At 45.0% G+C, this 26204-nt stretch overlaps 1 protein-coding gene across 1 annotated transcript in view; it reads left to right on the top strand.

The window, feature by feature from the left end:
- Window positions 1–5657: 5657 nt before the first annotated feature.
- LOC132388295 (coiled-coil domain-containing protein 170-like) overlaps window positions 5658–26204 on the top strand; it is a 105573-nt gene continuing 85026 nt past the window's right edge. The window contains exons 1-6 of the mRNA XM_059960637.1: window positions 5658–5830; window positions 8564–8640; window positions 11837–11888; window positions 16613–16729; window positions 20186–20442; window positions 21227–21371. Coding sequence (XP_059816620.1) covers window positions 5777–5830; window positions 8564–8640; window positions 11837–11888; window positions 16613–16729; window positions 20186–20442; window positions 21227–21371 — 702 coding nt within the window. The 5' untranslated portion in view covers window positions 5658–5776. The remainder of the gene's footprint in view (window positions 5831–8563; window positions 8641–11836; window positions 11889–16612; window positions 16730–20185; window positions 20443–21226; window positions 21372–26204) is intronic.

Genomic DNA, 26204 nt, shown 5'->3' with positions numbered 1-26204 from the left:
TTCCTCAGTGCCAGTTCCCCAGGAACCTCCTCTCTACTGTTTCAAAATGTGATCTACTTTTAGAGTCCATCACAGGAGAATATCTACAAAGAGAAACTATGCTTGAGAAACCAAGTGGCCTAATCCTGCTCCTGTTTTTTATGTGGTACCTCATTGCATTCCGTTCATAGGAAGAAGGCTGAGGCTTTGGAGAAGATGCTCCCCAGGATGCTGTCTGAATTAGAGGGCATGCACTATGAGGAGAAGTTGGATAAACTTTGGTTGTTTTCTTTGGAATGTTGGGGACTGAGGGGGGACCTGATAGAAGTGTATAAAATTATGACAGCCACAGATAGGGTAGATGGCCAGTATCTTTTATTCATTGTCAAAATGTTTAATACTTGAGGGTATGCATTTAAGGTGCAAGGGGAAAGTTCAAAGGAGATGTGGGACAAGTTTTTTTACACAGAGATTGGTGGGTGCCTGGCATGTGCTGCCAGGGGTGATGGTGGAGGCAGATACGAAAGAGGTGTTTAAGAGGCTGTTAGACAGACACATGAATATGGAGGGAATGTAGGAATATGGACCATGTACAGACAAAACTTATTATCTTAATTAGTTCGGCATAACACGATTGGACAAAGGCCATGTCGTGCTGTGTTTTATGTTCTAATTACACCCAATGATCCAGCCACTATAACCCTTGGGGAGTTACGGGCAGAGAATCGTGGAGTACTGTGAGCTTTTATCTTGTTCACCAGTTTTTTATGTGGCACCTTATCAAATGCTTTTGGGAAAGCTAAATGTATTACACCTACAGGATTCTCTCTATCTGCTTTGTTTGTCTTGTCCTTAACAAACTTCAAACTGTCAACTTGTGGGTAACTAAAGAAATAATTTATTTGTGTTTTGAGGTACATTCTGGGGATTGTAGAACATTGCAGTACAGGAACAGGCACACCCCGTGTGTGCCAGCATGATGCCAAGTTAAGTGAAACCCATTTGGACATGATACACATCCTTCCACTACCTGCCTGCTCATCTAAACACCATTACTGTGTCTGCTTCCACCACCTTGGCAGCTTGTTCAGATTCAGGTTTAAATTTACTTATTACATGTACTTCAAAACATACTGTGAAACACTTTGTTTGTGTGAACAACCAACAAGCCCAAGGATGTGCTTTTAAATCTCAACAACTTCCTCTGGCAGCTCATTCCATACATAATATGCACCACCCTCTGTGTGAAGAAGTTGCCCTTCCAGTTCCCATGAAATTATTGCCCTCTCACCTTAGACATGTGCCATCTAGTTCTTGAACTCCCCAGCTCAGAGAAATAGACTGTGTGCATTCAGAGTCAGATTAATTTATTTATCACATGTACATGGAAATATACAGTGATGCGTTGTTTGCGTGAGCAACTAACATGCCCAAGAATGTGCTGGGGGGCAGCCCACAAGTGTTGCCATGCATTCCCGTGCTGACACAGCATGCCCCCTATGCTCAGCTGAACAACACAGAGCACAGCAACACAAAAGCCCCCACTCTCATTGCTTCAGAACTAGCCAGGTTCCTTCCTAAACCTTATGATTCCTCTCGTGACTTGCCTACCCTTCCTGCTCCGCTAACCTCTCCTTTTTTCGATGCCAACAACCTAGTGAATGAATAACTAAAGCACATTGCCCAATGTTTATTCCATTAACCACTGTGGACGCATGAGACTGCAAATTCTGGATTCTGGAGCAAAAGGTGAACTGCTGGAGGAAGTTAGTTGGAGGAACTCGGTGGTTCAGGCAGCAACTGAGGAGCGAAATGGACAGCTGGTGTTTCAGGTTGAGACCCCTCATCCGGGGCTCTAAGATAGAGGACAAGGAAGGGAAAGGGTTGGCTAAGGAACTGCCAAGATGGATCCAGGTGAGGAGAGGTGATTGGCAGATGGTGGTAGATTGGTAGGATAGAAATAGAAAGCATTCCAGCATGGTATGGCAACTGTTCCGCAAGAAATTATAAAGGGTTGTGGACAGAGCTCAGCACATCACAGGAGCCAGCCTCTCCTCTGTGGACTCTGTCTACACTTCTCACTGCCTCAGTAAAGCAGCCGGGGTCAGCAAAGACACCAGCCACCCCGGGAATTCTCTCTTCTCCCCTCTCCCGTCAGGCTGAAAGCACGTACCACCAGACTCAAGGACAGCTTCTACCTGCTTGTTATAAGACTATTGAATGGTTCCCTAGTACGATAAGATAGACTCGACCTCACAGTTTACCTCATTACAACCTTGCACTTTATTGTTTACCTACACTGCACTTTCTCTGTAACTGTAACACTTCATTCTGCCCTCTGTTATTGTTTTACCTTGTTCTACCTCAATGCACTGTAATGTATTGATCTGAATAAACAAGATGCAAGACAAACTTTTCATTATTACCTCAGTACATGCAACAATAATAAACCAATTCCAATTGATGATGGGAGGTGAGAGGTGGAGACAAGGGGTTACAGATGGTGGAATCTGATAGGAGAGGAAGGTAAAACGGGGGAGGTGAGGAGGGCAGATGGAAATAGTGGGGGCGGAGACCCAGTGGGAGGAGGGTGTGGGTGATGGGCAGATGGAGTGGATGGAGAGAGGAAAAGGAACAAGGTAATGGGGGCTGGAGGGTGGTGGGGTGAATATAGGAGGAGCTGGGTAGATTGACAGGACAAAGAAAAGGGACAGATGGGGAACAGGTTACGTGAAATTAGAGAATTCAAATGTTCATGCCATTGGGTTGTTCACTACCCAATAAGAGTATGAAGTGCTGTTCCATTACTTTGGGCTAGTCCTCCCCTAGCATTGGAGGAGACTCCACTACCCTGGAAATCAACAGTGATCATTGAACACGAGGAAATCTGCAGATGCTGGAAATTCAAGCAACACACACAAAATGCTGGTGGAACACAGCAGGCCAGGCAGCATCTATAGGGAGAAACACTGTCGACGTTTTGGGCCGAGACCCTGACTAAGGGGAGAAATGAAAGTGTAGAACATAGAACAATACAGCACAGTACACTCCTTTCATCCCCAAAATGTTGTGCCGACCTTTTAATCGACTCCAGGATCATTCTAACCCTCCCCTCCACAGAGCTCTCTATTTTCCTTTCATCCATGTGCCTATCTAAGAGTCTCTTAAATGCCTCTAATGTATCTGCCTCCACCTCCACATGCACCCACCACTCACTGTGTTAAAAAAAACCTACCTTTGACATCCTCCCTGTTCTTTCCTCCAAGCTCCTGAAATTTATGCCTTCTTGTATTTGCCATTTCTGCCCTAGGAAAAAATCTCTACTCTATCCATGCCTCTTGTACATCTCTAACAAGTCCACTCTCATCCTCCTTCAGTCCAAAGAGAAAAACCCTAGTTCTCTCAACTTATTCTCATAAGCCACGTTCTCCAATCCTGGCAGCATCCTGGTAAATCTCTGCATCCTCTCCAACGCATCCACATCCTTCCTATAATGAGGCAACCAGGACTGAATGCAATACTCCAATTCATAAACTCAAGAGATTCTGCAGAGGCTGAAAATCCAGAGCAACACACACACTAAATGTTGGAGGAAGTCAGTTGGTCAGGCAGCATCTGTGGAATTGAATAAAGAGTCGACGTTTCAGGCCAGGACATTTCATCAGGGCATGACTGGGATCAGTGTGGTCAAGCCAGGGTTTTATAGTGCTGCAACGTTACCTCGTGGCTCTTGAACTAATGAAGACTAACACATTAAACACCTTTTAACCACAACTTGCGCAGCCACTTTGTGGACCTCTCTGTTTCTCCACACTGCTAAGAATCCTGACATTAACCCTGTATTCTGCCCTCAAGTTTGATCTTCTGGAGTGAATCACTTTGCACTTTTCTGGATTGAAAAGTCCTATCAATGTCCTGTTGTATTCTATGATAAAACTTCCACACCAACAACAAGTCCACCAACCTTTGCGCCATTTGCAAACTTACTAAATTACCTTATCCAGGTCATTCCACTTCCTTATCCAAGTCATTTATCAAAATCCCAACAAGCAGGGGTCTCTGGACCCCCGTGGAACACCAATGCATTGTGTTATATGGAAGCAGGAGTAAAGAAAGCATCACATTTTGGCAAAATACAGCAGAGGGGACCAGATGTTGGGAAAGTACTCAGCAGGATGACAACCTGGAAACCTGCCCCACAAGTGACTTCTCCAGCTAATGGTCAAAGTCCTGTGATTGGTGGGTTTTGGGGTCGATACCCAGAGGTCAGCGGTACAGAGGTTGAAGTCCAGGAATGAGCAGATCCAGAGGTCAAGGCCTGAAATTCGAAGACTGAAGTTACCAAGTCCAGAGGTCAAGGCCTGAAGGTTGAAGTCCTTAGCTCAGCATGTCCGGAGGTTGAAGGCCTGATACTTGTGAGTCTGTGAATCCTGGTCAGTGACTGGAGGTTGAACGCCTGAGAGTCTGGAGCCAAGGGCTGGAGGCCTGGAGATGTCCTGTCCGATGGTTGGACACCTGTCTGTGTGTATGGCTGGGTGACAGGGTGGGGAAAGGGCTTGCTGCCTGACCTTCTGAGTTCTTCCAGCTTTCTGTGTGTGTTGCTCTGGATTTCCAGTATTTGCAGAATCTCTTGAGGGTTTTTTTTTTTTGCTGCAGTTGTTTTGCTGTGTTGTTATTGCTGCGTTGTTCTGCCAAGTATTGTGGGCATGTTATGTTGGAGTCAGATGTGTGGTGACATTTACGGGCTGCTCCACACTCAGAATGGAGGAGCAAAACCTTATATTCCGTCCGGGTAGCCTCCAACCTAATGGCATGAACATCAATTTCTCCTTTGGATAATTTTTTTTCCTCCCCCCTCATCTTTTTCTATTCCCCACTCTGGCATCTTACCTTTTCTCACCTGCCTACTATCCCCCTCCCTTCCACCTGGGTCCCCTCCTCCTCCCCTTTCTCCAATGGCCCTCTCTGCTCTCTTTCCGGTTTCCTTCCGCTCCAGCCCTTTACCTTTCCTAATCACCTGGTTTCACCTTTCAACTTTTAGCTATCCTCCTTCCCCTCTCCCCGTCCTTTTATTTTGGCATCTTCCCCCTTCCTTTCCAGTCCTGAAGAAGGGTTATTTATTCACTTCCTGACCTGCTGAGTTCCTCCAACATTTTGTGTGGCTTTGGACTTCCAGCATCTGCAGAATTTTTTGTGATTATGATTAGGTTGTGTTGGCTGTTGCATTTCAGTGTACGTTTTGCAATGAATCTGAATCTGAAAGAACTCTCTATTTTAAACTCATTAAAGCTGTATTCTCCAATTTAATGAGTTTAACATAGAGGCTGAGTCACGTTTGCAGAACAGGATACAATTGTTCTCCGCTTCTGCAATTGTGTCTCCCAGCGCAACACAATGTACTGGTAATTGCACATTAACGATGTGTAATTAGCAGCTAGAATTTCAGGGTGAGGAGTAAGCCAGGAGGAAATGAGTAAAACTGCCATCTCTCTGGTAACAGGTGTTTAGTACAGTTTCTGTAGAGATGGTGACAACACACAAATACTCACTGCGACAACTTCAACCAGCCTCTGACTGGCGTCTTGCACAGCCAGTGGGGAGCAGGCTTTCCCCAGCCAAGAGGTGGCTGCACCTATGGGTGATCTTGGGTGTGGGACAATGTGCTTGGGATGGTAGTATGTTGGTTTGTGATATTGGAGCCCAGTTACCAAGGTGTGAGGGAGCAGATGGAGAAAGACACCTTGTAAAGTTGTACTTCGATCTCTGTGTCCAACTTCATAAAGGGTGAAACCTCAAGATGTTTCACAACTACAGGGCAACTGACCACCTGGAGAATACAAAGCAAGTAGATGTAAGTGTTGGCAGTGAGTTTGTCACAAAAGCAACATTTTGTCTCTTCTCCAGTCCTTTCCTTCTATACTTTCGGTCGGATTTGGATCTGTCTATGTAATCGCTTGCGGATTTGGGTTTGGATTCAGATTCAGTCTCCTGTGAACCCAGAGCAAAGGGCTTAGGCAGTTGTGTGGAGGGATTGAGGGAAATGTTTACAGAAAGTGGTGTATACAGCCAGGTCTATCACAGGCAAAACCCTCTGCATCAATGAGCACATTCACAAGGAGTGCTGCCATAAGAAAGCAGCATCCATCATCAAAGATCATCCTCTCTTCTTGCTGCTGCAGGACAGCAGGAGCCTTAAGTCCCATCCACCAGATTCAGAAAGTGTTCTTACCCTACAACCATCAGGCTCCTGAACTGGCGTGGATAACTTGACTCACCTCAACACTGAACTGATTCAATGATCCAAAGACAGCAACTTGAGTTCTTAGTCTTATTATTATTATGTTTTTAATTGGTTGTTTAGTCAGTCTTTATGTTTAGGTTTTCATTAATTCTATTGTACTTCTTTATTTTCCTGTAAATGTCTGCAAGAAATGAATCTCAAGGTAGTATATGGTAACCAATTCATGCATAATAAATTTACTTGGGCTTTGGATGAGTGAGCGGGGCAGTGAGCGGGTAAGAATGGTTTAATGAATCAACACTGTGAAAATCTTCAGAATCAGGATCAGATTTAATATCACCAGCAAATGTATTGATATTTGTTATGTGGCAGCAGTACTTTGCAATACAAAATAATAAAAACTGCGAATTACAGTAAAAATTTTATATAAAAATAAATTTAATTAATTAAGCAGTGCAACAAGAGAGGGAAGTGTTAATAGGTTCATTGTCCATTCAGAATTCGGATGATGGAGAGGAAAAAGCTGTACCTGAATCACTGAGTGTGTGCCTTCAGGCTCCTGTACCTCCTTCCTGATGGTAGCAATAAGGATGTCCCAGGTGATAGGAGTCCTTAATGATGGATGCCACCTTTTTGAGGCATCGCTCCTTGAAGTTGGCCTGGGTGCTGGGGAGGCTAATGCCCATTGCGGTCATGCTGTGCCAGTGCTGGAAGCATGGCACAAACTTGGACTGTGTTGGTTGTTGACACAAATGATGCATTTTACTGTAAGTTTTGATATACATATGATACTTAAATATATTCCCTCTTGAGGTATGACAAGGTAAAACATTACCAGAATTCAAAATAAACTCTTGCAGTTACAGAGCAAGTGCAAACAATAAGGTGCAAGGTCATAGTAAGAGGTCAAAGGTCCATCTTATCATACCAGGGGACCGTTCTCTAGTCTTATGACAGTGGGGTAGAATCTGTCCTTGAACTTGATGGTATGTACTTCAGACATTTGTATCTTCTGCCTGATGGAAGGAGGGAGAAGGGAGAATGTCTGGGCTGGGTGGGACTTTGATTATGCTGGCTGCTTTATCAAGGCAGCACAAACTGTAGACAGAGTCAGTGGAGGGAAGGCTGGTTCCTGCGATGAGCTGTATAACAGACATAGCACATGAGGAGAAGCACATTAGGTTCCAGCATACAGCGTAAAACATGGTGTGGTGCATGGGGGTTCCAAGCAGTGTAATGCAGGGGGATAGCAGTAGTGTGGCGTGATGCACTCTGGCATGCAGCGTTATGCACATGTGTGGATCCTTCAATGTAATGAAGTTGCAATGTAAACAGCATCTAGCACAGGACTCTCCAACCTTTTTCATGCCATGAGCCAATACCATTAAGCAAGCGGTCTGTGGACCCCAGTCTGGGAGCTGCTGCTCTAACTCCAGTGTGAAGAGTAAAAGTTAGACAGCACAGAAACGGGCCCTTTGGCCTGACTCATTCTTGCTGACCAAGTTGCCTAATTAAGTCAGTCCCATTTTTCTATGTTTGGCCTATCTCTTTTTAACCCTTTACCATCCATGTACATGTCCACATTTCTTTTAAATGTTTTTGTACTACTTCCTCTGGCAGCTCATTCCACATACCCATCACCCTCTGTGTGTAAAATTTGCTCCAAGGTTCCTTTTAAACTTTTCCTTATCATATTAAACCCATGCCCACTAGTTTTAGACCGATCATTCGTCTTACCTACGCCCTTCATGATTTTGTAGTGCATGCTCTGCTACCTGCAGTGTCAAACGCACACAGTCTGATGAACACAAGACTCCAGCATGCAGTGTGAAGCTCGTGTGTATGCACTGAAAAGCTTACCTTGCATGCTGCTCTTGCAGATCAGATCACTACACAGGGCATGAAAGAAGGTAGAATAAGGTAAAACAATAATAATGCAGAATGAAGTGTAAAAGCTACTGAAAAAGTGCAGAGAAGGTAAACGATAAAGTGCAAGGTCATTACGAGTTTGATTATATTGTTTAGGTAAAATGAGTGTTGTGGTGCATACTGGAGACGTGGATCAGTGCATCTCGGAAAGTCAAACCAATGGAGGATGTACACTATGAATGGTAGGGTACTAGCGAGTGTAATAAAACAGAGGCACTTGGTGTACAAGCGAATAGTTCATTAGAAGTGGTGTGACGGGTGGTGAAAGAGGCATTTAGCGTCATAGGCTTCAGCAGTCAAACACTGAGTGCAGGAGAATGGGACGTTGTTGTTCAGTTGTATGTCGACGGTGCATCGTTGGGATCCTGGGATCAATTGACTAGTGTTACTGTTTTCTTTCTCTTCTGTTGTCAGTTGGAGGAACAGCTGAGGGGGCACCGCAGGGAGCTGGAGAATAAGAATGAGGTTATCAGAATCCTGACACGACTGAGGTGAGGCCATGGCTCCAAATATGTACCCCAGTGAATCTTCCTTCCCACCAGCCTCCCTCTGCTCGAAGCCATACCACGCAAAGTCCTGGGCCTATGGTTTAACCCTAAACTGATTCCACAATCTCCAGACTCACTTTCATGACTCTACAACTCACGTTCTCAGTGTTATTATTTTTACAATTTGTCTTCTTTTGCAGCTTGGTTGTGTGTCAGTCTTTGTTTATGTGTAGCTTTTCATAAGTTTGATTATATTTCTTTATTTTTCCTGGAAATGCCTATGAGTCAATGAATCTCAGGGTTGTACATGGTGACATGCACATACTTTGATAATAAATGTACTTTGACTTTTATCAACTGCATTGGTGCCGTTTGCTTTCTGTGTACTCTGATAATGGTTTTGGTAACTTTGCTCCTGACTTTGTGGCTGTCTTGTTAAGGCACCTCCCTTATCCAAGTGTTCTCAATATTATTTTTATCGTTTGCACGGTTTGTTTTCTTTTGCAGATTGGTTGTTTGTCAGTCATTGCCTGTTTCTGTATAGTTTTTTGAAGTTCTGTTGTATTTCCTTATCTTCCTGTAAGTACCTGCAAGAAAATGAACTTGAAAGTAGTAAATGATGACAGATATGTACCTTGACACTAAACTAAAAGAGTTTACATTTCTACAGCAACCTTCATGACCTCAGGACATCCTGAAGATGAAGGCGAGTTAACCCATGATTTTGCCCCAAACCACAGATGTGTCAAAATCCAGAGGCCAGAGGTTCATAGAAACATAGAAACATAGAAAATAGCTGCAGGAGTGGGCCATTCAGCCCTTCAAGCCTGCACCACCATTCAGTATGATCATGGCTGATCATCCAACTCAGAACCCTGTACCTGTTTTCTCTCCATACCCTGATCCCTTTAGCCACAAGGGCCATATCTAACTTACTCTTAAATATAGCCAAAGAACCGGCCTCAACTGTTCCCTGTGGCAGAGAATTCCACAGATTCACCACTCTCTGTGTGAAGAAGTTTATCCTCATCTCAGTCCTAAAAGGCTTCCCCTTTATCCTTAAACTGTGACCCCTCGTTCTGGACTTCCCCAACATCGGAAACAATCTTCCTGCATCTAGCCTGTCCAATCCCTTTAGAATTTTATACATTTCAATAAGATCCCCCCTCAATCTTCTAAATTCATGCTAAATGGGAAGAAATTTAGAGAAGTTCTGAGGAAGAACTGTTTCACACAGAGGAGGTTTGCGATCTGGAACAGACTGCAGATGCAGCCAAGTAGAGACAGAGACTCTCACAGCAGTACAGATCCATAATTCCTTGAAAGTGGCATCACAGGTAGACAGGGTCGAAAAAGAGCTTTTGGCATACTTTTTTCATAAATTAGAGTATTTGAGAGAGGATGTTATGTTGAATTTATATAAGATGTTGCTGAGGCCAAATTTGGAGTATTGAGTGCAGTTCTGGGCACCTACCTATAGGAAAGATATCAATAAGATTGAAAGAAAATTTAAAAGGATGTTGCCAGGACTTGAGGATCTGAGTTACAGGGAAAGGTTGAATAGATTAGGACTTTATGCCCAGGAGCGTAGGAGAATGAGTGGAGAATTTTTAGAGGTACACAAAATTATGAGGAGTAAATTTATGCAGATTTTTCCTTGAGGTTGTGTGCGACTACAACTAGGGGTCATTGATTAAGGGTGAAAGGTTAAATACTTAAGGGAACCTGAGGGGGAATTTCTTCACTCAAAGGTTGGTGTGAGCGTGAACAAGCTGCCAGCAGAAATGATGGATGTGGGTTCGATTACAAAATTTAAAAGAAGTTTGGAAAAGTACATTGATAGGAGGGCTCTGGTCCAAATGCAGGTTGATGGGACTAGGTTGAGTAACAGTTTGGCATGGACTAGATGGGCTGAAGGGCCTGTTTCTGTGATGTGGTGCTCAATAACTCTATGACACTAAGTATTTGGTTGAGTTCTTGAATCTCCAAGTCAGAGATGGGTATGGACCATAAGCTGGGAAATGAGGTTAGTGTAGTGAAATGGGAAACCTGACCATCAGTGAGACCTGTGGGCCGAAGGGCAGTGTTTCTGTAATCTCTCACTCTATTAAGGAATTAGTTTGTAGTCACTGATGAATTGTTGGTAATGCAGCAAACAATTAGAGTACAATTCTTCAGCCAGAGGGTGGTGGTGAAACTGTGGAATTCATTGCCACTGACGGCTGTGGAGGGGAAGCCATTGGGTATATTTAAAGCAGAGGTTGGTAAGTGCTTGACTAGTAAGCCTGTCAAAGGTTATGTGAGAAGGCAAGAGAAGAGAGTTGAGAGTGATAATAATCAGCCATGAATGGAACGGTGGAGCAGACTCGATGGACTGAATGGCCTAATTCTGCTCCTATGTCTCATGATCACAGCAAGCTCCAATAAACTCTACAATGGAATAATCAGTTTTGGTGGTGTTGATGGAGGAGTAATGGAGACACTGGTGTCAGCTGCCCTGTGATGGCCAGAGGAAATGCTTACCTGAGAGACTCGATGTACGCTCATGACCATGGAGCACTCCATCAGTGCTATACTGCTATTCCAGCCTGTTCAAAAATTAAGGATTAGCATTATTTGTCACATGCACTTCAAAATATTGAAATATACAGGAAATGTGCTGTTTGCATCAATGACCAGCACTGTCTGAGGATTGTGTTGGATGAAGCCTGCTAGTGTTGTCATTCTTCCGGCACCAGTATAGCAAGCCCACAATTCATTAAACCTAACTCAAAGGTCTTTGGACTGTGGGAGGAAACCAGAGCACCTGGAGGAAACCACTGTGGTCATGGTGAGAACGTACAAAGTCCTTACAGCAGCAGGAATTGAACCCTGACCTTAAAGCTGGTTCTGTATAGCATTACTCGAACTGCTACGCCACCATGCTGCCCTGTATCCTCTGGCCAGGTCGCTGCATTTGATTTAATAGCCTTCAGCCTTGGCTTTAGGCCTCTAGCCACTGCCCGGAGCTGGCCTGGAAGTCTGTCCCAGTGGCTGGTCTGTGTGTGCATGGACTCTTAATCCCTAGCAAAGCAGCAGCATGGGAGAAGGTTGTGAAATGTTTCAGCTGAGTGATAAACCTACCTCTCTGAAGTTCAGTTGGTGGGTCTGAATGCCCTTCAGTGTCCCCTATTAATGGCTTGTCTGTTTCTTTCCACAGAGGAGCCGACGATTCACCAGCAGGTGTCATAAGCAACCTGCGCCTGCCAGAGGTGGGTGTTCCACAGCCGTGTCGGTGCAGTATGGCAGGAGCAGAAGTAAACATTTTCAGTATCTGGCAGCGGCAGCATTTATTGCCCATCCCTTGCTGTCCGTTCAAGAGGTGTGGGAGATCTGCCTCATAGAACACTCAATAGTGCCACACAGTACTGGCCCCGGGCCCACAATGTTGTGTTGACCTTTATGATCAACCTAACACTCCCCTCCCACATGGCCCTCCACTTTTCTATCATCCGTGTGCCTATTGCAGTCTCTTAAATGTCCCCAATGTTTCTGCCTCCATTGCCAACTCTGGCAGCATATTCCATTCACCCACAACTCTCTGTGTTTAAAAAAAACCTACCTCTGACATCCTTTCTTCCAATCTCCTTAAAGTTATGCCCCCCTCGTGTTAGCCATTTTTGCTCTGAAAAAATATCTCCAGCTGTTCATTCTATCTATGCGTCTTATCATGTTACCACTCACCCCCCTTCACTCCAAAGAGAAAAGCCCTAGCTCGCTCAACCTTTCCTCATAAGACATGCTCTCTGATCCAGGCAGCATCCTGATAAATCTGCACCCACATCCTTCCTATAATGAGGTGACTATTGATGACAGATTTACCAGGGTGTTTTATACCATATGAAAGTGACCACACAGATTCACAGGGTGGTGAAGAATACATTTGACATGCTTGCCTTCATCGGTCAAGAGATGAGAATCCATATTACCAATGAGCAGGACATTTGGAGTAGTGTGTTCAGATCTGGTCGCCCAGCTATAGGAACCAAGTTGTTAAACTGGAGAGTGTGCAGAAAGGACTCTCAAGCATGTTGCAGGGTCTGGAGGGCTTGGGTGATATAGGATAGGCTGAGCCTAAAACTAGGGGTGAAAAGAGACTTTGAGTGTGGAACGAGCTGCCAGCAGAAATGGTGGATGCAGGTTTGATTGCAACATTTAAGAGAAGTTTGGATAAGAGGTCTATAGTCCGGCAACAGATCAATAAGGCGAGGCTCAATAACAGTTTGCATTGGACTACAGGGCCAAAAAGTTTGTTTCTGTGTTGTAGTACTTTATGAAACTAGGTTGGGAATGATTTCTCTGAAGTGAAGGAGACTGACAGGTGACCTTATGGAGATTTATAAACTTATAAGGGGCATAGATAACTTGGATGGTCACAGCCTTTTATCAAAGGTAGGGAAACAGAATTGGACATCTGAAATAGAAATGTTTCCATGTTACTTTACAGTTTCACCAGCAGGTGTCAGTGTTTCACTGTATATGGTCATATACAGCCTGCAAGCTTGATAACACTAGGTGTAATTGTGTTGTACTAAGGGGGAACAGAGGAATGGAATTAGGCCATTTGGCCCATCTGCTCTGCTATTCCTTCATAGTGATTTATCACCCCTCTCAACACCATTCTCTTGCCTTCTCCCCATTTCCTTTGATGCACAAGCTAATCAAGAACCTGCACTTTAAATATACCCAAACAACACACACAAAATGCTGGAGGAACTCAACAGGCAGGGCCAAAATGTCAACTGTACTCTTTTCCGTAGATGCTGCCTGGCCTGCTGAGTTCCTCCAGCATTTTGTGTGTGTTGCTTGGATTTCCAGCATCTGCAGATGCTCTCTTGATTGTGCTTTATATACACCCAATGACTTGGCCTCCACAACTCTCTGTGGCAATGAATTCCACAGATTCACCACCCTCTGGCTGAAGACATTTATCCTCACTCTGATTGAAATGGAAATCCTTGTATTTTGAGGCTGTGCCTTCTGGTCCTAGACTCTTCCACTATTGGAAATATCATCTCCACGTTCACTCTGTCTAGGCCTTTCAATATTTGGTAAGTTTTATTAAGCAGCTTCCATCATCAAGGACCCCCACCACCACCCAGGAGATGATCTCTTCTCACTGCTGCCATCAAGAAGGTGATAGAGGAGCCTTAGGTCCAACACCACCAGATTTAGGAGCAATTATTACACCTCAACCATCGGGCCTTTGAACCAAATAGATAACCACTCAACAACAAAATATTTATTATTATTTATTTTATCTTGTATTTGCACAACTTGATGTCTTTTGCACACTGGTTGAATGCCCAGTTGGTGCAGTCTCTCTTTTATTCTATTATGATTACAATATTATTCTATTCTGGATTTATTGAGTATGCCCACTGGAAAATGAATTTCAGGGTTGTATACAGTGACATGGATGTACTTTGATATTAAATTTACTTTGAACGTTGGACTTTGAGATCCTCCCCTTCACTTTTTGAATATCCAGCAAGTACAGGCCCAGAGCCATTCATTCGTGGGATTATTCTCTGGACCCTCTCCAATGCCAGGTTCTATAACACCACTTGTCCATTCCAATTTAACTCAAAGACATGTGAGATGATGTAGTTGAGGAGCTGGGACAGAGCAAAGGAATGTACAATAAATGGGAGGATACTGTGAGGGGGACTGGAGAGGGCAACAGGGTAGAGTAGCGGTTAGCACAACACTATTAGAGTGCCAGCTGTAGGATCAGGGTTCAATTCCCACTGCTGCCTGTAAGAAGTTTGTATGTTCTCTCCGTGACCACATGGGTTTCCTCCAGGTGCTCCAGTTCCCTCCCACATTCCAAAGATGTACGATTTAAGGTTAATAAGTTGTGGGCATGCTGTGTTGGTGCTGGATGCATGGTGACACTAGTGGGCAGCCCCAGCACATCTTTGGACTGTGTTGGTCATTGACACGAATGACACATTTCACAATATGTTTTGATGTCTATGTGACAAATAAAGCTAATCTTTGGAGTATGTGTCCATAGATTGTAAAAGGCATTCAGGAATAAGACCCATCCATCTTCCTGCTGATCTTCCATTTTTCAACTGTCTGTCATCCCTATTTTGAATGATCTTATTAGTTGAGCCCACCATAGCCCCTGGGGCAGGTGATTCCAAAGATACATCGGTCTCATAGGACTTAGAACAGTACAGTCCAGCACAAAACAGGAGCCGGCTCCTCAGCACAGCATGTCTGTGCCAAAAGTTACGCCAGGTTAGACTAATTCTCTTCTTCCTGCACATGATCAATCTCCCTCCATTCTCTGCATATCCAGGTGCTTAAAAACCCCTTGGCCACCAATTATTGTATCTGCCTCCACCACTCAACTTGGCAGTTTGGTCCAGGCACCCACCACTCTGTGCATCAACAAAAAACCTGCCCTGCACGTCTCCTTTGAACTTACCCCTCTTACCTTAAGTTTGTGTCCTCTAGTACTTGACATTTTTACCTTACAGTTGAGCTCTAACAATATTGTGTATTACATAGAACATAGAAATCTATAGCACATTACAGGCCCTTTGGCCCACAATGTTGCGCTGACCATGTAACCTACTCTAGGAACAGCCTAGTTTTCCAATGTTATCACTTCTCATTCAGAATCAGAATCAAATTTATTATCACCGACATGAAATTTGTTGTTTGCAACAGTGCTAACATATAAAATTACTATAAATCACATAACAGATAAATAGTACAAATAAAAATGAATTGTTCGTGGGTTCATGCAACATTCAGACAATAAGACTTGGGGCAGAATTAGGCAATTCAGTTCATTGAGTCTGCACTACTATTCAATTTCCCCTCACACTCTGATGGTGCAGCGGAAGAAGCTGTTCCTGAATCATTGAGTGTGGTTCTTCAGGCTCCTGTACCCCCTCTCCAATGGTGGTAATAAGAAGAGGGCTTGTTCCGGATGGTGAGGGTCCTTAGTGATGGATGCCTCCTCCATGAGGCACTGATTAAAACAAAGCCTGTTTTAGTGATCAAAGTGGTCTGTTCATGGTGTTGTTAAACTGTAGTGATTAGAGTTGTGCATGTTGGTACAAGACTCAAGTGGTTAAAGGGAAGCTTCTGTTACTGAACCTGCTGGTGTGGGATTTTAGGCTTCTGGCACATCCTGGTTTGTGGGGATCTTAGATGGTTGGTGTTGCCTTCTTGAGGCAGTGTCTCCTGCAGAAACTGCCATCGGTGGGAAGCAATGTACTTGTTATGTAGCTTCTTACATGTTTGAATTGCCTATGATGTGGTCAGTGCTTCTGTACAGGTTTGTTTGGGTGCTTGGTGACAAGCTGAATCTTCTTAACCTCTTAAGAAAGTAAAGCCGCTGTCGTGCTTTCCTTGTGTGTGCCGGGCCCAGGACAGGTCATCTGATATGTTATCGCCCAGGACTTTAAAGCTGCTGTTTTTTCCCCTCCCCCTCCCATCTTCTATTCCCCACCCTGGCCTTCTACTTATTCTCAACTGCGTATCACTTTCCCTGGGTCCCCTCCTCCTTCCCTCTCCCCAATGGTTCACTTTCCTCTCCTAACATAGCCCTTCTTCTCCAGCCCTTTACTTTTCTCCCCACCCACCTGTCATCTTCTAGCTATCCTTCTTCCCCCAACCCCCCATTCCCCATCTGTTTTGTTCTGGTATCTTCCCCTTTCCTTTTTAGGCCTGAAGAAGGGTCTCGGCCGGAAACATTAGCTCTTTACTCATTTCCATGGATGCTGCCTGACCTGCTGAGTTCCTCCAGCATTTTGTGTGTGATGCGAGGCATCTCACTGTCTGCTTCCATGTGCGTATGATAAATAAATCTGAGCGGTCGTGTCACCACTCAACCAGGAGTTGGACCTTGCTCCAGTAATCAAGGATGTCATTACCTCTGAACAGCCACTGACTACAGCTCCATCCTCTCCAGGTCCCCTTGGATTCTCCACTGAAGGGTGCTTCTTTCTCCCAGGACCTGCTGCGCTCGAAGTCAGTGGATATGACTCACCTGGATTACACGCGCCAGAATGAAGGTTCGGAGGCTGAGGTAACACTCACTTACGTTTGAGATGAGCCTGATTTAATTTGGAATGGGTAGGCAATTTTCCATGAGATTGAAAACCATTTATGTTGGGAACTGAACCTCGTTCGGTACTCCTGCTCCACCGTCACCCTCCTCACTCCATTACCTTGCAATCCAGCTGGCCATTCTTTCCATCACATCGATGCTGTTCCAAAAAAAGGTTAATTAAGGTTAGAGTATAAGGAGGAGGCTACTCTGCCCCTTTACTGTCCACTATTCAATATGGGATGGTTTATCCCATCTTGGCCTCAATACAGAATGGTTGTGTAGTGGTTAGCCCAATGCTTTACAACACCAGCTCCAAATAGATTGATACTTTATTGATCCCAAAGGAAATTACATTATCACAGTAGCATTACAAATGCACAGATATAGATATTAGAAGAGCAGTTGAAAGAATCAAAAAAAAAGTTACCATGAACAGTCTAACAGGAGGGGGCCATCACTTCCCCGGCTATAGGTTGATTCATTATAGAGCCTGATGGCCAACAGTAAGAATGACCTCGTAGAGGGCTCTTTGGAGCAGTGCAGTTCTCTTAGTCTATTACTAAAAGTGCTCCTCTGTTCAGCCAAGGTGTCATGCAGAGGGTCAGAAACATTATCCAGAATTGCTAGGACTTTCCGTAGGGTCTTTTGTTCTGCCACAGCCTCCAGCGTGTCCTGTTGGCATCACCTGTGTTGATGCCATTGCCCCAGCACACCACCGCATAGAAGGTTGTCCTGGTGACAACAGACTGGTAGAACATGAGAAGCAGAGGCCTGCATAGTCCAAAGGACTTCCGCCTCCTCAGGAAACAGAGGCAACTCTGGCCCTTCTTGTACACGGCCTCTGTGTTGGTCTCTACTCAAGTTTGTCATCCAGGTGCTTCCCCAGGTACCTGTAGGTCCTCACCATCAATAGTTACAGGGAGCAGCGCAGGCTTAGTCTTCCTAAAGTCCATCACCACCTCGTTTGTTTGACTGATGTTGAGCTGCAGATGATTCAGTTTGCACTATTTGACAAAGTCCTCCACCAGGACCCTGTATTCATCCTCCCGACCTCCCTTTATACACCCAACTATTGCTGATTCATCAGGATTTCTGCAGATGACGTGACTCAATGTTGTATCTAAAGTCCGAGGTACACAGGAAGGGAGCAAATACAGTCCCCTGAGAGGCCCCGGTGCTGCTAATAGCCATGTCTGATACACAGCTCTGAAGCCGCACAAACTGTGTCAGGTCGTCCATTATCCAGGATACAATGGAGGTGCCAACCTGCACTGAATGGAGTTTCTCCCCCAGCAATGAGGGCTGTATGGTATTGAAGGCATTTGAGAAATGAAAAACCATGATCCTCACAGAGCTGCCCTGCTTATCCAGATGGGAGTCTTCTCTGCTCAGCAGGTAGATGACGGCATCATCAACTCCAACGTGCTCCTGGTAGGCAAATTGCAGGGGATGGAGGGCTGATCTGACCAGGGGTCGGAGGTGAGCCAGGGCCAGTCTCTCTAGGGCCCTCATGATGTGTGAGGTCAGGGCCACTGGACAGTAGTCATTCAAGACTTTTGGTTGAATTTTAAAACAAGACCAAGTAGAAATCAGACTTATATTTAACTATGGATCATTGGAAAAATGAAATATATAGCTGCATTCCACTTGGAAAAAATTACTTATAATCTAAGAAATGAATATGATATGTTTTTGAAAATTTGGCACCCATATCTACAAAAGATAGGATTAAATACACAGGTTCTTTGAAGATAAAATTACAAAGTAATGGGGAAAATAAAAATAAAAATTAAAATTATTTTGAACTCCATGGAGCATGTGGGGAACCTCCGATATTCAGGCAATCTTTCTTTCTTTCTTTCCTTTCTTTTTTTTCTTTTTTTTTAGATAGGGGTTGGGGGGGAAAGGGTTAAGGGGAGGGGAGAAGGTCAATATTATTTTTTTTATTCTATTCTATATTCCATTCATTCTATGTAATCCTCTTAAAATGTAATAAAAAAATAAAATTAAAAAAAGACTTTTGGTTGGCCCTTCTTGGGTACTGGGACCGCATGTGATAATTTCCACACAATTGGGACCCTTTCCAGGGTGAGACTCAGATTGAAAATGTGCTGGAATGTTCAGCACACTCCTTCAGGACCTCAATCCTTTTGGGGTTCCATTCCTGACACTCCATGTAAGGAGTTTGTACTTTCTCCCAGTGAGCACTTGGGTTTCCTCCAAGTATTCTGGTTTCCTCTCACATTCCAAAGACATGTGGGTTAATAGGTTGCTTGTTCACATGGATATAATTGTGTGACAGGGGCTCACTGGTCTGGGAGGTCCTGTTACTGTGCTGTATCTGGAAATAAAAATAAATAAATACAAACAACTAGGGTGAAAATGTGGAAGGGTGTAGATAGTAAGTTTACAGTCATTACAGATATTAAATGTTCATGGGTTCTTAAAATCTGATGGTGGAGGGGAAGAAACTGTTTTTGAAATGTTACCTGTGGGTCTTTGGTCTCCTGTACCTCCTCCCTGATGGTAGTAATGAGAAAAGGACATGTCCTGAGTGGTGAGGATCCTTAATGATAGGAACCACCTTCTTGCAGAATTGCCTTTTGAAGATGTCCTTGATGATGGGGAGGCAAGTGCCCATGTCAGCTGATAGCTGATGGAGCTTGTTGTTTAGTACTGAAGGGTTGATGGTATTGAACACTGAGCTATAATCAATAAATAGTAGCGTGCTGTAGGTATCTCTGTTGTCTGGGTGGTCCAAGGCCAAGTGGAGAGCCAGTGAGATTACATCTGCACCAGACCTTTTGTGACAATAGGCAAATTGTAGCGGGTCCAGGTCTTTGCTCAGGCAGGAGTTAGCCATGATGCATGTTGCTTGGCAAGTTAGTGAGTTGTCAGTAGGTTTCAGAGTTGGAATTCTATGTGCGCAGGAGGAACAAGTTCAGCATGAGCTCCTGGGTTCACAAGTTGGTGAGTACGGTGTTCAGTGATTGGTGTGTCCTGGGATTCATGGCAAGGACTGAGGCCTAAGGATGAACTAGAAGTCCACCAACTGAGGCCTGTTGTCCAAAGCTGTGACTGCAAATCTCTGTGAGTCTGCTGGGGAGGTTAAAGCCTGGTGCCGCAGGCTCTGAGTTCAAGTCTGCTGAAGGCTTGGGGCCTGTCCTGGGGTTAAAGAATTGGCTATGGCCTGGGTGGGAGGGAGGAACAGAGCTCGTTTTACTTTTGTTGCTTGTTGTGTCCCGTATAGTTCTTCTGAGACAGAATGTGTGGTGACAGTTGTGGGCTGCTCCCAGTACACCCTTGGGTGTGTTTATTGTGGACACAAATGCTTTTCACTGTACGTTTTGATGTGCACGTGACAAATAAACTTGAATTTTGAATCTTGAATCTTGCCTGCTGAGGTGTGACTTCAGCTTGCTGCTGTTCCAGGCCAGGAAACTCCGGGATCGGCTGAAAGCCAATGAGGCTGCGATGTGGAAGCTCCGAGATGAACTGGAGAGGTACAAGGAGAATGATGCCCAGCAGACCGCACTCCTGCAGTCTCTCAGGGATCACGTGAGGCGAACGCAGGGATCCTCGGAGTCAGTGGTCAGCTCTAAAGCCCAGGTCAACTCCAGCATCCGGAGTCTGCAGGGCGAGAACCAGGAGCTGAGGGACAGGGTGTCAGAGCTCGAAGAGCGACTCAGGTAGGTCTTCCTCAGCACTCCATTTCCCGCTCCGGTTACTGAAACACACTGAGGGTGCACACTTCTCCACCCTGGGGTGCTGACCCTCAGGTCCCGGCCACACTGGAGTGCTCATCCTCATCGGGAGATGTCCCTGCCATTCGGTGCCTCACTGACTGATGAGACCCTCCCTACCCCTCCGAGGGAGGGTCCCACCTCTCCCCTCACTGAGAAACAGGTCCCTCCCCTCCCTCACTGGGGTATTGGTCCACACTGGCTGAATAAGTCCACAATGACCCAAGGACGTTGATCCTCTTTGGGGGACAGCAACCTCCCCACCCAGAGGTGCTAACCCTCACAGGGGGTGGGTTCCTACCCTCTTGAGGGATGAGACCCTCCTCACCCCTCCGTCACTGGGAGACGGCCCCCTCTTACACCAGGAAGCTGACCCGCTCTGGGGAGTGGGTTACTCCCCACCCTAGGGTGCTGACGCTCACTTGGGTATGGTTCCCTCCCCTCTCAAGGGTGCTCACTCTCGGCAGGGGGAGGTGGTGGTGAGGTGTGGGTCTCTCCCCACCCCAGGGTGCTGATTGGGGCAGGTGTCTTCCCAGCACAGGGTGTGCTGACTTTCTCTGGGATGTGAAAATGATGATGGGAAGGAATGGAGACTGGGGAGAGGGGGGTGGGGCAAAGGAAGGGGGTGGATGGGGCAGGGCTCGGTGAGGAGGAGGATTTGGAGAAGGTGGGTCAGTCTGGGATGAGGTCTGGACGTCTCCCTGATGCAATCACCGACTCCTCTGGGCAGGTTGCACCTGCGGGAGAGGGAGCAGAGTGAGCAGAGGGCAGTCAGTGCAGAGAGGAGACTCGCTGGCTGCATTGAGAAGCTTACCCAGGGGCTGAACGAGGATACCGACAGGCAACGCGACCCACTTGACTACCTGACCAACAGGGTGAGTACGGAGACTGAGACTCAGATGGGAGGCAAGGGACACCCACCATTTAATCCTCTCGCCTATTACCAGTTTCCAGGGGAAGGATGGACCTCAGCCTGGACTGTGTGGGCCAAATCAACATTGCTTACACAGGCAACATGGAGCATAAGGACATTCTGGTTAATTCAGCCATTAGTTAATCAGGGAAGCCTCTTATTGGGGACAACTCTTAAAGAACAAGAAATCATTGAGAAAATAGCTAGTATCCCCTTTGTTATTTACAACTCTATGCCGCTTAATTGGGGACTGTTGCTGAACAGTTTCTAACTAGCGACAGTTACGTGCACTTCTGTGGCTCTTAGACCCTACACTGTACTCAGAGTGAACAGTTTTTAAACAGAGTCAGTTGCGTGTCTTTGTGTACAAAAGGCAGTGATTTTTGCCACGATATTTGGTGATAAATAAACAGTAAGACAATTCAGAACCATTTTGTTCACTGCATTTTCAAGCACTCAGGCTTGGAGATGCCCAAAATGAAATGATTTCAGTACTTCAACAAGTTAGGAACTACGAAGAAATTGAAGGTATCGACAATCATCTTGAATGTTACAATGGAAACAAAGATTTGTAGGACGCATTGGTCAGTAGCATTGTATGAAGGCAGTCCATTATCTGCACTAGGTGTCTGAGCTGATTTTGTTCACTTTCAGTCATCCAACAGAAGGTGGCAGTGGACACTGGATGACTTCCTCTGTGGATAACTGTGAGGAAATAATACACGGTTTTGTAGTATTTGCTCTGTATTTTATTTAAATACATAATTTGGCACAGTTAAGTGGTAGTTTGCCTTTTTAAATATTTTTAACTATTTCTATAAAAATACAGCTAATTGGGGCAGCTGTTTAATTAGTCCAAAATGTACAGGTCCTGATGTGTCCCAATTAACTGGAATCCACTGGATTAGAAACAGGAACTCTCCACAGAGCCATGTGTCTGCTCTGCCTTTCAGATCAATTCAACCATTCAGGTTTATTTATTTATCTATCCACACGTGCATTGAAGCATCCAGTGAAATGTCCTTTGTGTTAACAACCAACATGACCTAAGGATGCGCCGAGGTTAGTCTGCAAGTGTCGCCGTACCTGCTGGAGCTAACAAAGCATAGCCAGGATGTTCAAAACAACACAGGCAGCAAGAGCACCAACACCAGTAAAACAAGCCCCCTCTCCCACCCACCCACTCACAAACACAGTTCTGTCAGAGTCAGGATCGGCTATCACTGACATGTGTTGTGGCCATAGTAACAGTCCAATATTTTAAAAGTATTATAAGTTACAATAAGAAATAAATAAGTAGAGCAAAATAGGGAGGAAGTGTTCATGGATCATGCAGAAATCTGATGGCAGACGGGAAGAAGCTGTTCCTAAAACATTGAGTGCCAGTCTTCAGCCTCCTGGATATTCTCCCTGTTGGTAATAATGGGAAGAAGGCAGACACTCAGTGATTCAGGAACAACAGCTTCTCCTCTGCCATCCGATTCCTAAATGGATATTGAACCCATGAACACTACCTCACTTTTTAAATATATATTATTTCTTCCTTTTGCACAATTTTTTATCTATTCAATATACATATACTGTAATTTTCTAGTGCCCTTCCCTCAGACTACATCGGTGGCATGGAGAGGGGAGACCTGCAGCTTGGGCTTCCAGTTTTCCACACAAAAGAACCTTGCCCAGGCTAGCACCCTGGAACCTTTCCAAGGTACAAATCCATGGTCTATCGAGACTAACGGAGGCCTACACACTGTAATTTTTACTAATTTATTATTATTTTTTTCTATGTCATTGAACTGCTGCTGCTAAGTTAGCAAATTTCACGACACATGCCAGTGATAATAAACCAGATTCTGTCCTGGGCGTTCCTTCATGATGGATGGCGCCTTCTTGAGGAAACAGCCTCTCATCAGCTTCCACCAATCCCTCTAAGAGTCCTTTGTATTTCAGGAAGCTCATCTCACAGTTCTCTAACCTGCAGTGAGTCTGGGCACCTCCTCAATTTCTCCTGATAGGATGGGTCAGGAATTAGTGTCACAAATCCACACAATGCTGACTCCAAGGTTATTATATCCTCCTTCTGGGAGAAAGACCAAAACTCCATTTATTAGTCCAGCTAGGATCTTGTTGGATGCTGTAGCAATTTTTCTTTGCTTGGTACATATTTCTCAGCAATAAAGACCAACAAATTTTACTGTTTAAATAGCTGTTTAGTTTCTATGTCTTGTGCACCAGCACTCCCAGATTCCCCTGATCAACTACAGTCATCAATTCCTCACTGTTAATGTCACTCGTATTCCTGTCAGATACTGTATGTTTTATTTACAGAGAGTGGTGGGAGTGTAGCACATACTGCCCAGGGTGGTAGTAGAAGCAGATACATTAGGGACAAGTAAGAGACTCTTAAGCACAAGAATGATAGAGAAATGGAAGGCTCCGTGGGAGGCAAGTGTTAGACTGAGAGTAGGTTAATAGGCCGGCATACTATTGTGGGCCGAAGGACCTGTACTATGCTGTAATGTTTTATGTTTTATGTTCTATTTTCCCTCTGGGACTTCATCATAGACACAGAGCTATACAGAATGGAAACCGGCCCTTCAGCCCCACTCATTGATGCTGACTAAGTTACCTGTGTGAGCTGGTCCCATCTGCCTGCATTTGGCCCATACTACCCTATACTTTTCCTATCTGTGTAACTGTCTAAATGCCTTTTGAATGTCATATTGCCCTTTACAGCTACTTCTGGCATTTCAGTCCATTTGTGTGAAATAGTTGCCCCTCAGTTCCCCTTGAAATCTGACCCCTCTCACTTCAATCCTAAGTTTGGACTCCTCATGCTGGGGAAAAGACTGTGGCTATTCACCTGATTTATGCCCCTCATGATTTTATATACGGCGAGAAGGCCAGCTCGGCTTGTTTCGCTCCAGGGAAAACTGTCCCAGCTTCTCAGCCTCCCCTCATAACCAAACCCTCCAACCCCAGTAACATCCTCACAAGTCTTCATTTTGCACTCTCTCCAGTTTAACATCATTCTTCCTGTAGCCGAGAGAGCAGAACTGCACACAGCACTCCAGGTGTGACCTTGGACGTTTTGTACAACTGTAACGTGACATTCTATCTTCCTGCATGTACACTGCTCCCTTCCCACCGCTAACTCTCCCGCCATCTCCATTTCCCCTAGCAAACCTGGTGACAGTATGGCAGATCTTTCGTCCAGATCATTAACATAAGTTGTTAACAGCTGAGAACCCTGTATCGATCCCCACGACAACCCTTTTGTGACAGTCTGCCAGTCTGAAAATAACCGGGTTAACTTGCAGAGGTTGATTGGTGGAGGCTGTTTGCAAATGAAGGGATGTCTGGCAAGTGGGAGGCTTTTCGAAAGGGAGATAAGAAGAGTTCAGGGCCAGCGTGTTCCTGTCAGAGTGAAGGCAAGGCCGACAGGATTAGGGACTCTTGGGTGACGAGGGATATTAAGGCACTGGTTAGGAAAAATAATAGATTAAAGATTAGCTTTATTTGTCACATGTACATTGAAAGATACAGTGAAATGTATTGTTTGCATCAACGCTTAGCACAGTACAAGGATGTGCCGGGGCAGCCTGAAAGAGTCACTGCAGTTCAAACACCACATAGCATGCCCACAACTCACTAACCCGAAAATCTTGGAGATATGGGAGGAAGCCAGAGCTCCAAGAGGGTACTCGTAAGGTCATGGGGAGAACGTGCAGACTCCGTACGGACAGCGGCAGGAATGAGCTGCAATCACGGGTCACCAGGGCTGTATTGGCGTCATGCTAACCGCTACACTACCATCCCGTCCTCATTTTTTGGGGAAATTTTGATGTTCCAAAATGCATGATCTCCCACTTATCTGTAGTTAATTCCATCTCCACCCATTTTCCCAGCTGATCCGTGCTCTGCAGCATCTAGAGACAACTTTCTTTGCTATCTACTACTCCACTAGCAAATTTGCTAATCTTGCCAGATACACTCATAGAAAATAGAATGCAATTTATTTATATACCTGACAAGCATCAATGGTTCCAGTACTAATCTCCATGTATGCCACTTATTTCTGACTTCCAGTCAGAACCTTTGACCAATTATCTCTGCCTCTTATCATCAAGTTGTGTACGGATTTAGAACTCTGAAGCCAATTTTCAAAGTTCAGAGGTCAAAGTACATTTATTATCGAAGTATGTATATTATATATAACCTTGAGATTCATCTCCTTACAGGCAGCCACAAAACTAAGAGCCCACTAAAAAGAAAACCATCGAACACCCAATGTGCAAATATAAAAGCAAATCATATAAACAATAAAAGTAAGCAAAAAGCATTCAGATTTGAAGTTCATGAAAGTGAATCCACGGCCATGAAGCCTGTGACAGCCAATCCAGGAGCCCGTTAGTTACAGGCCACAGCCTCAGTTCAGTGTAGAGACGAGTGAGGCTTGTAGAGCAGAGAGCCGAACATCAACCTCTGGCCCCGACACCCTGACCTTTTCAATTTGGCCAAACAGCATGTTGTTTCTTGCTCTCTGACCTGGGCCCTGCCGCTTTGGTGTGCTCTTGGTCTCTGGACCCGTTACCTCAATTCAGACCGTACCTGACCCAGAGCTGAAATCGGTTCCTCCTCTCAAGCCCAGGCCCTGCCGCCTCGGTTTTGCCGCTTCAAGTGCATTCCAGCAATGGCCATACGTCTGTCTCGTTCTCCACGCTTTGTCCCAGGCCATGCCGCATCAACTCAGCCTGTACACGCCACACCTCAACCACCCTACACCTTCAGGACT

The sequence above is a fragment of the Hypanus sabinus genome, chromosome 2 (genome assembly GCF_030144855.1).
Source record: "Hypanus sabinus isolate sHypSab1 chromosome 2, sHypSab1.hap1, whole genome shotgun sequence".
Lineage (NCBI taxonomy): Eukaryota > Metazoa > Chordata > Chondrichthyes > Myliobatiformes > Dasyatidae > Hypanus > Hypanus sabinus.
Note: the sequence above shows the minus strand (reverse complement) of the source record. Positions and strands in the feature narration are given on the sequence as shown.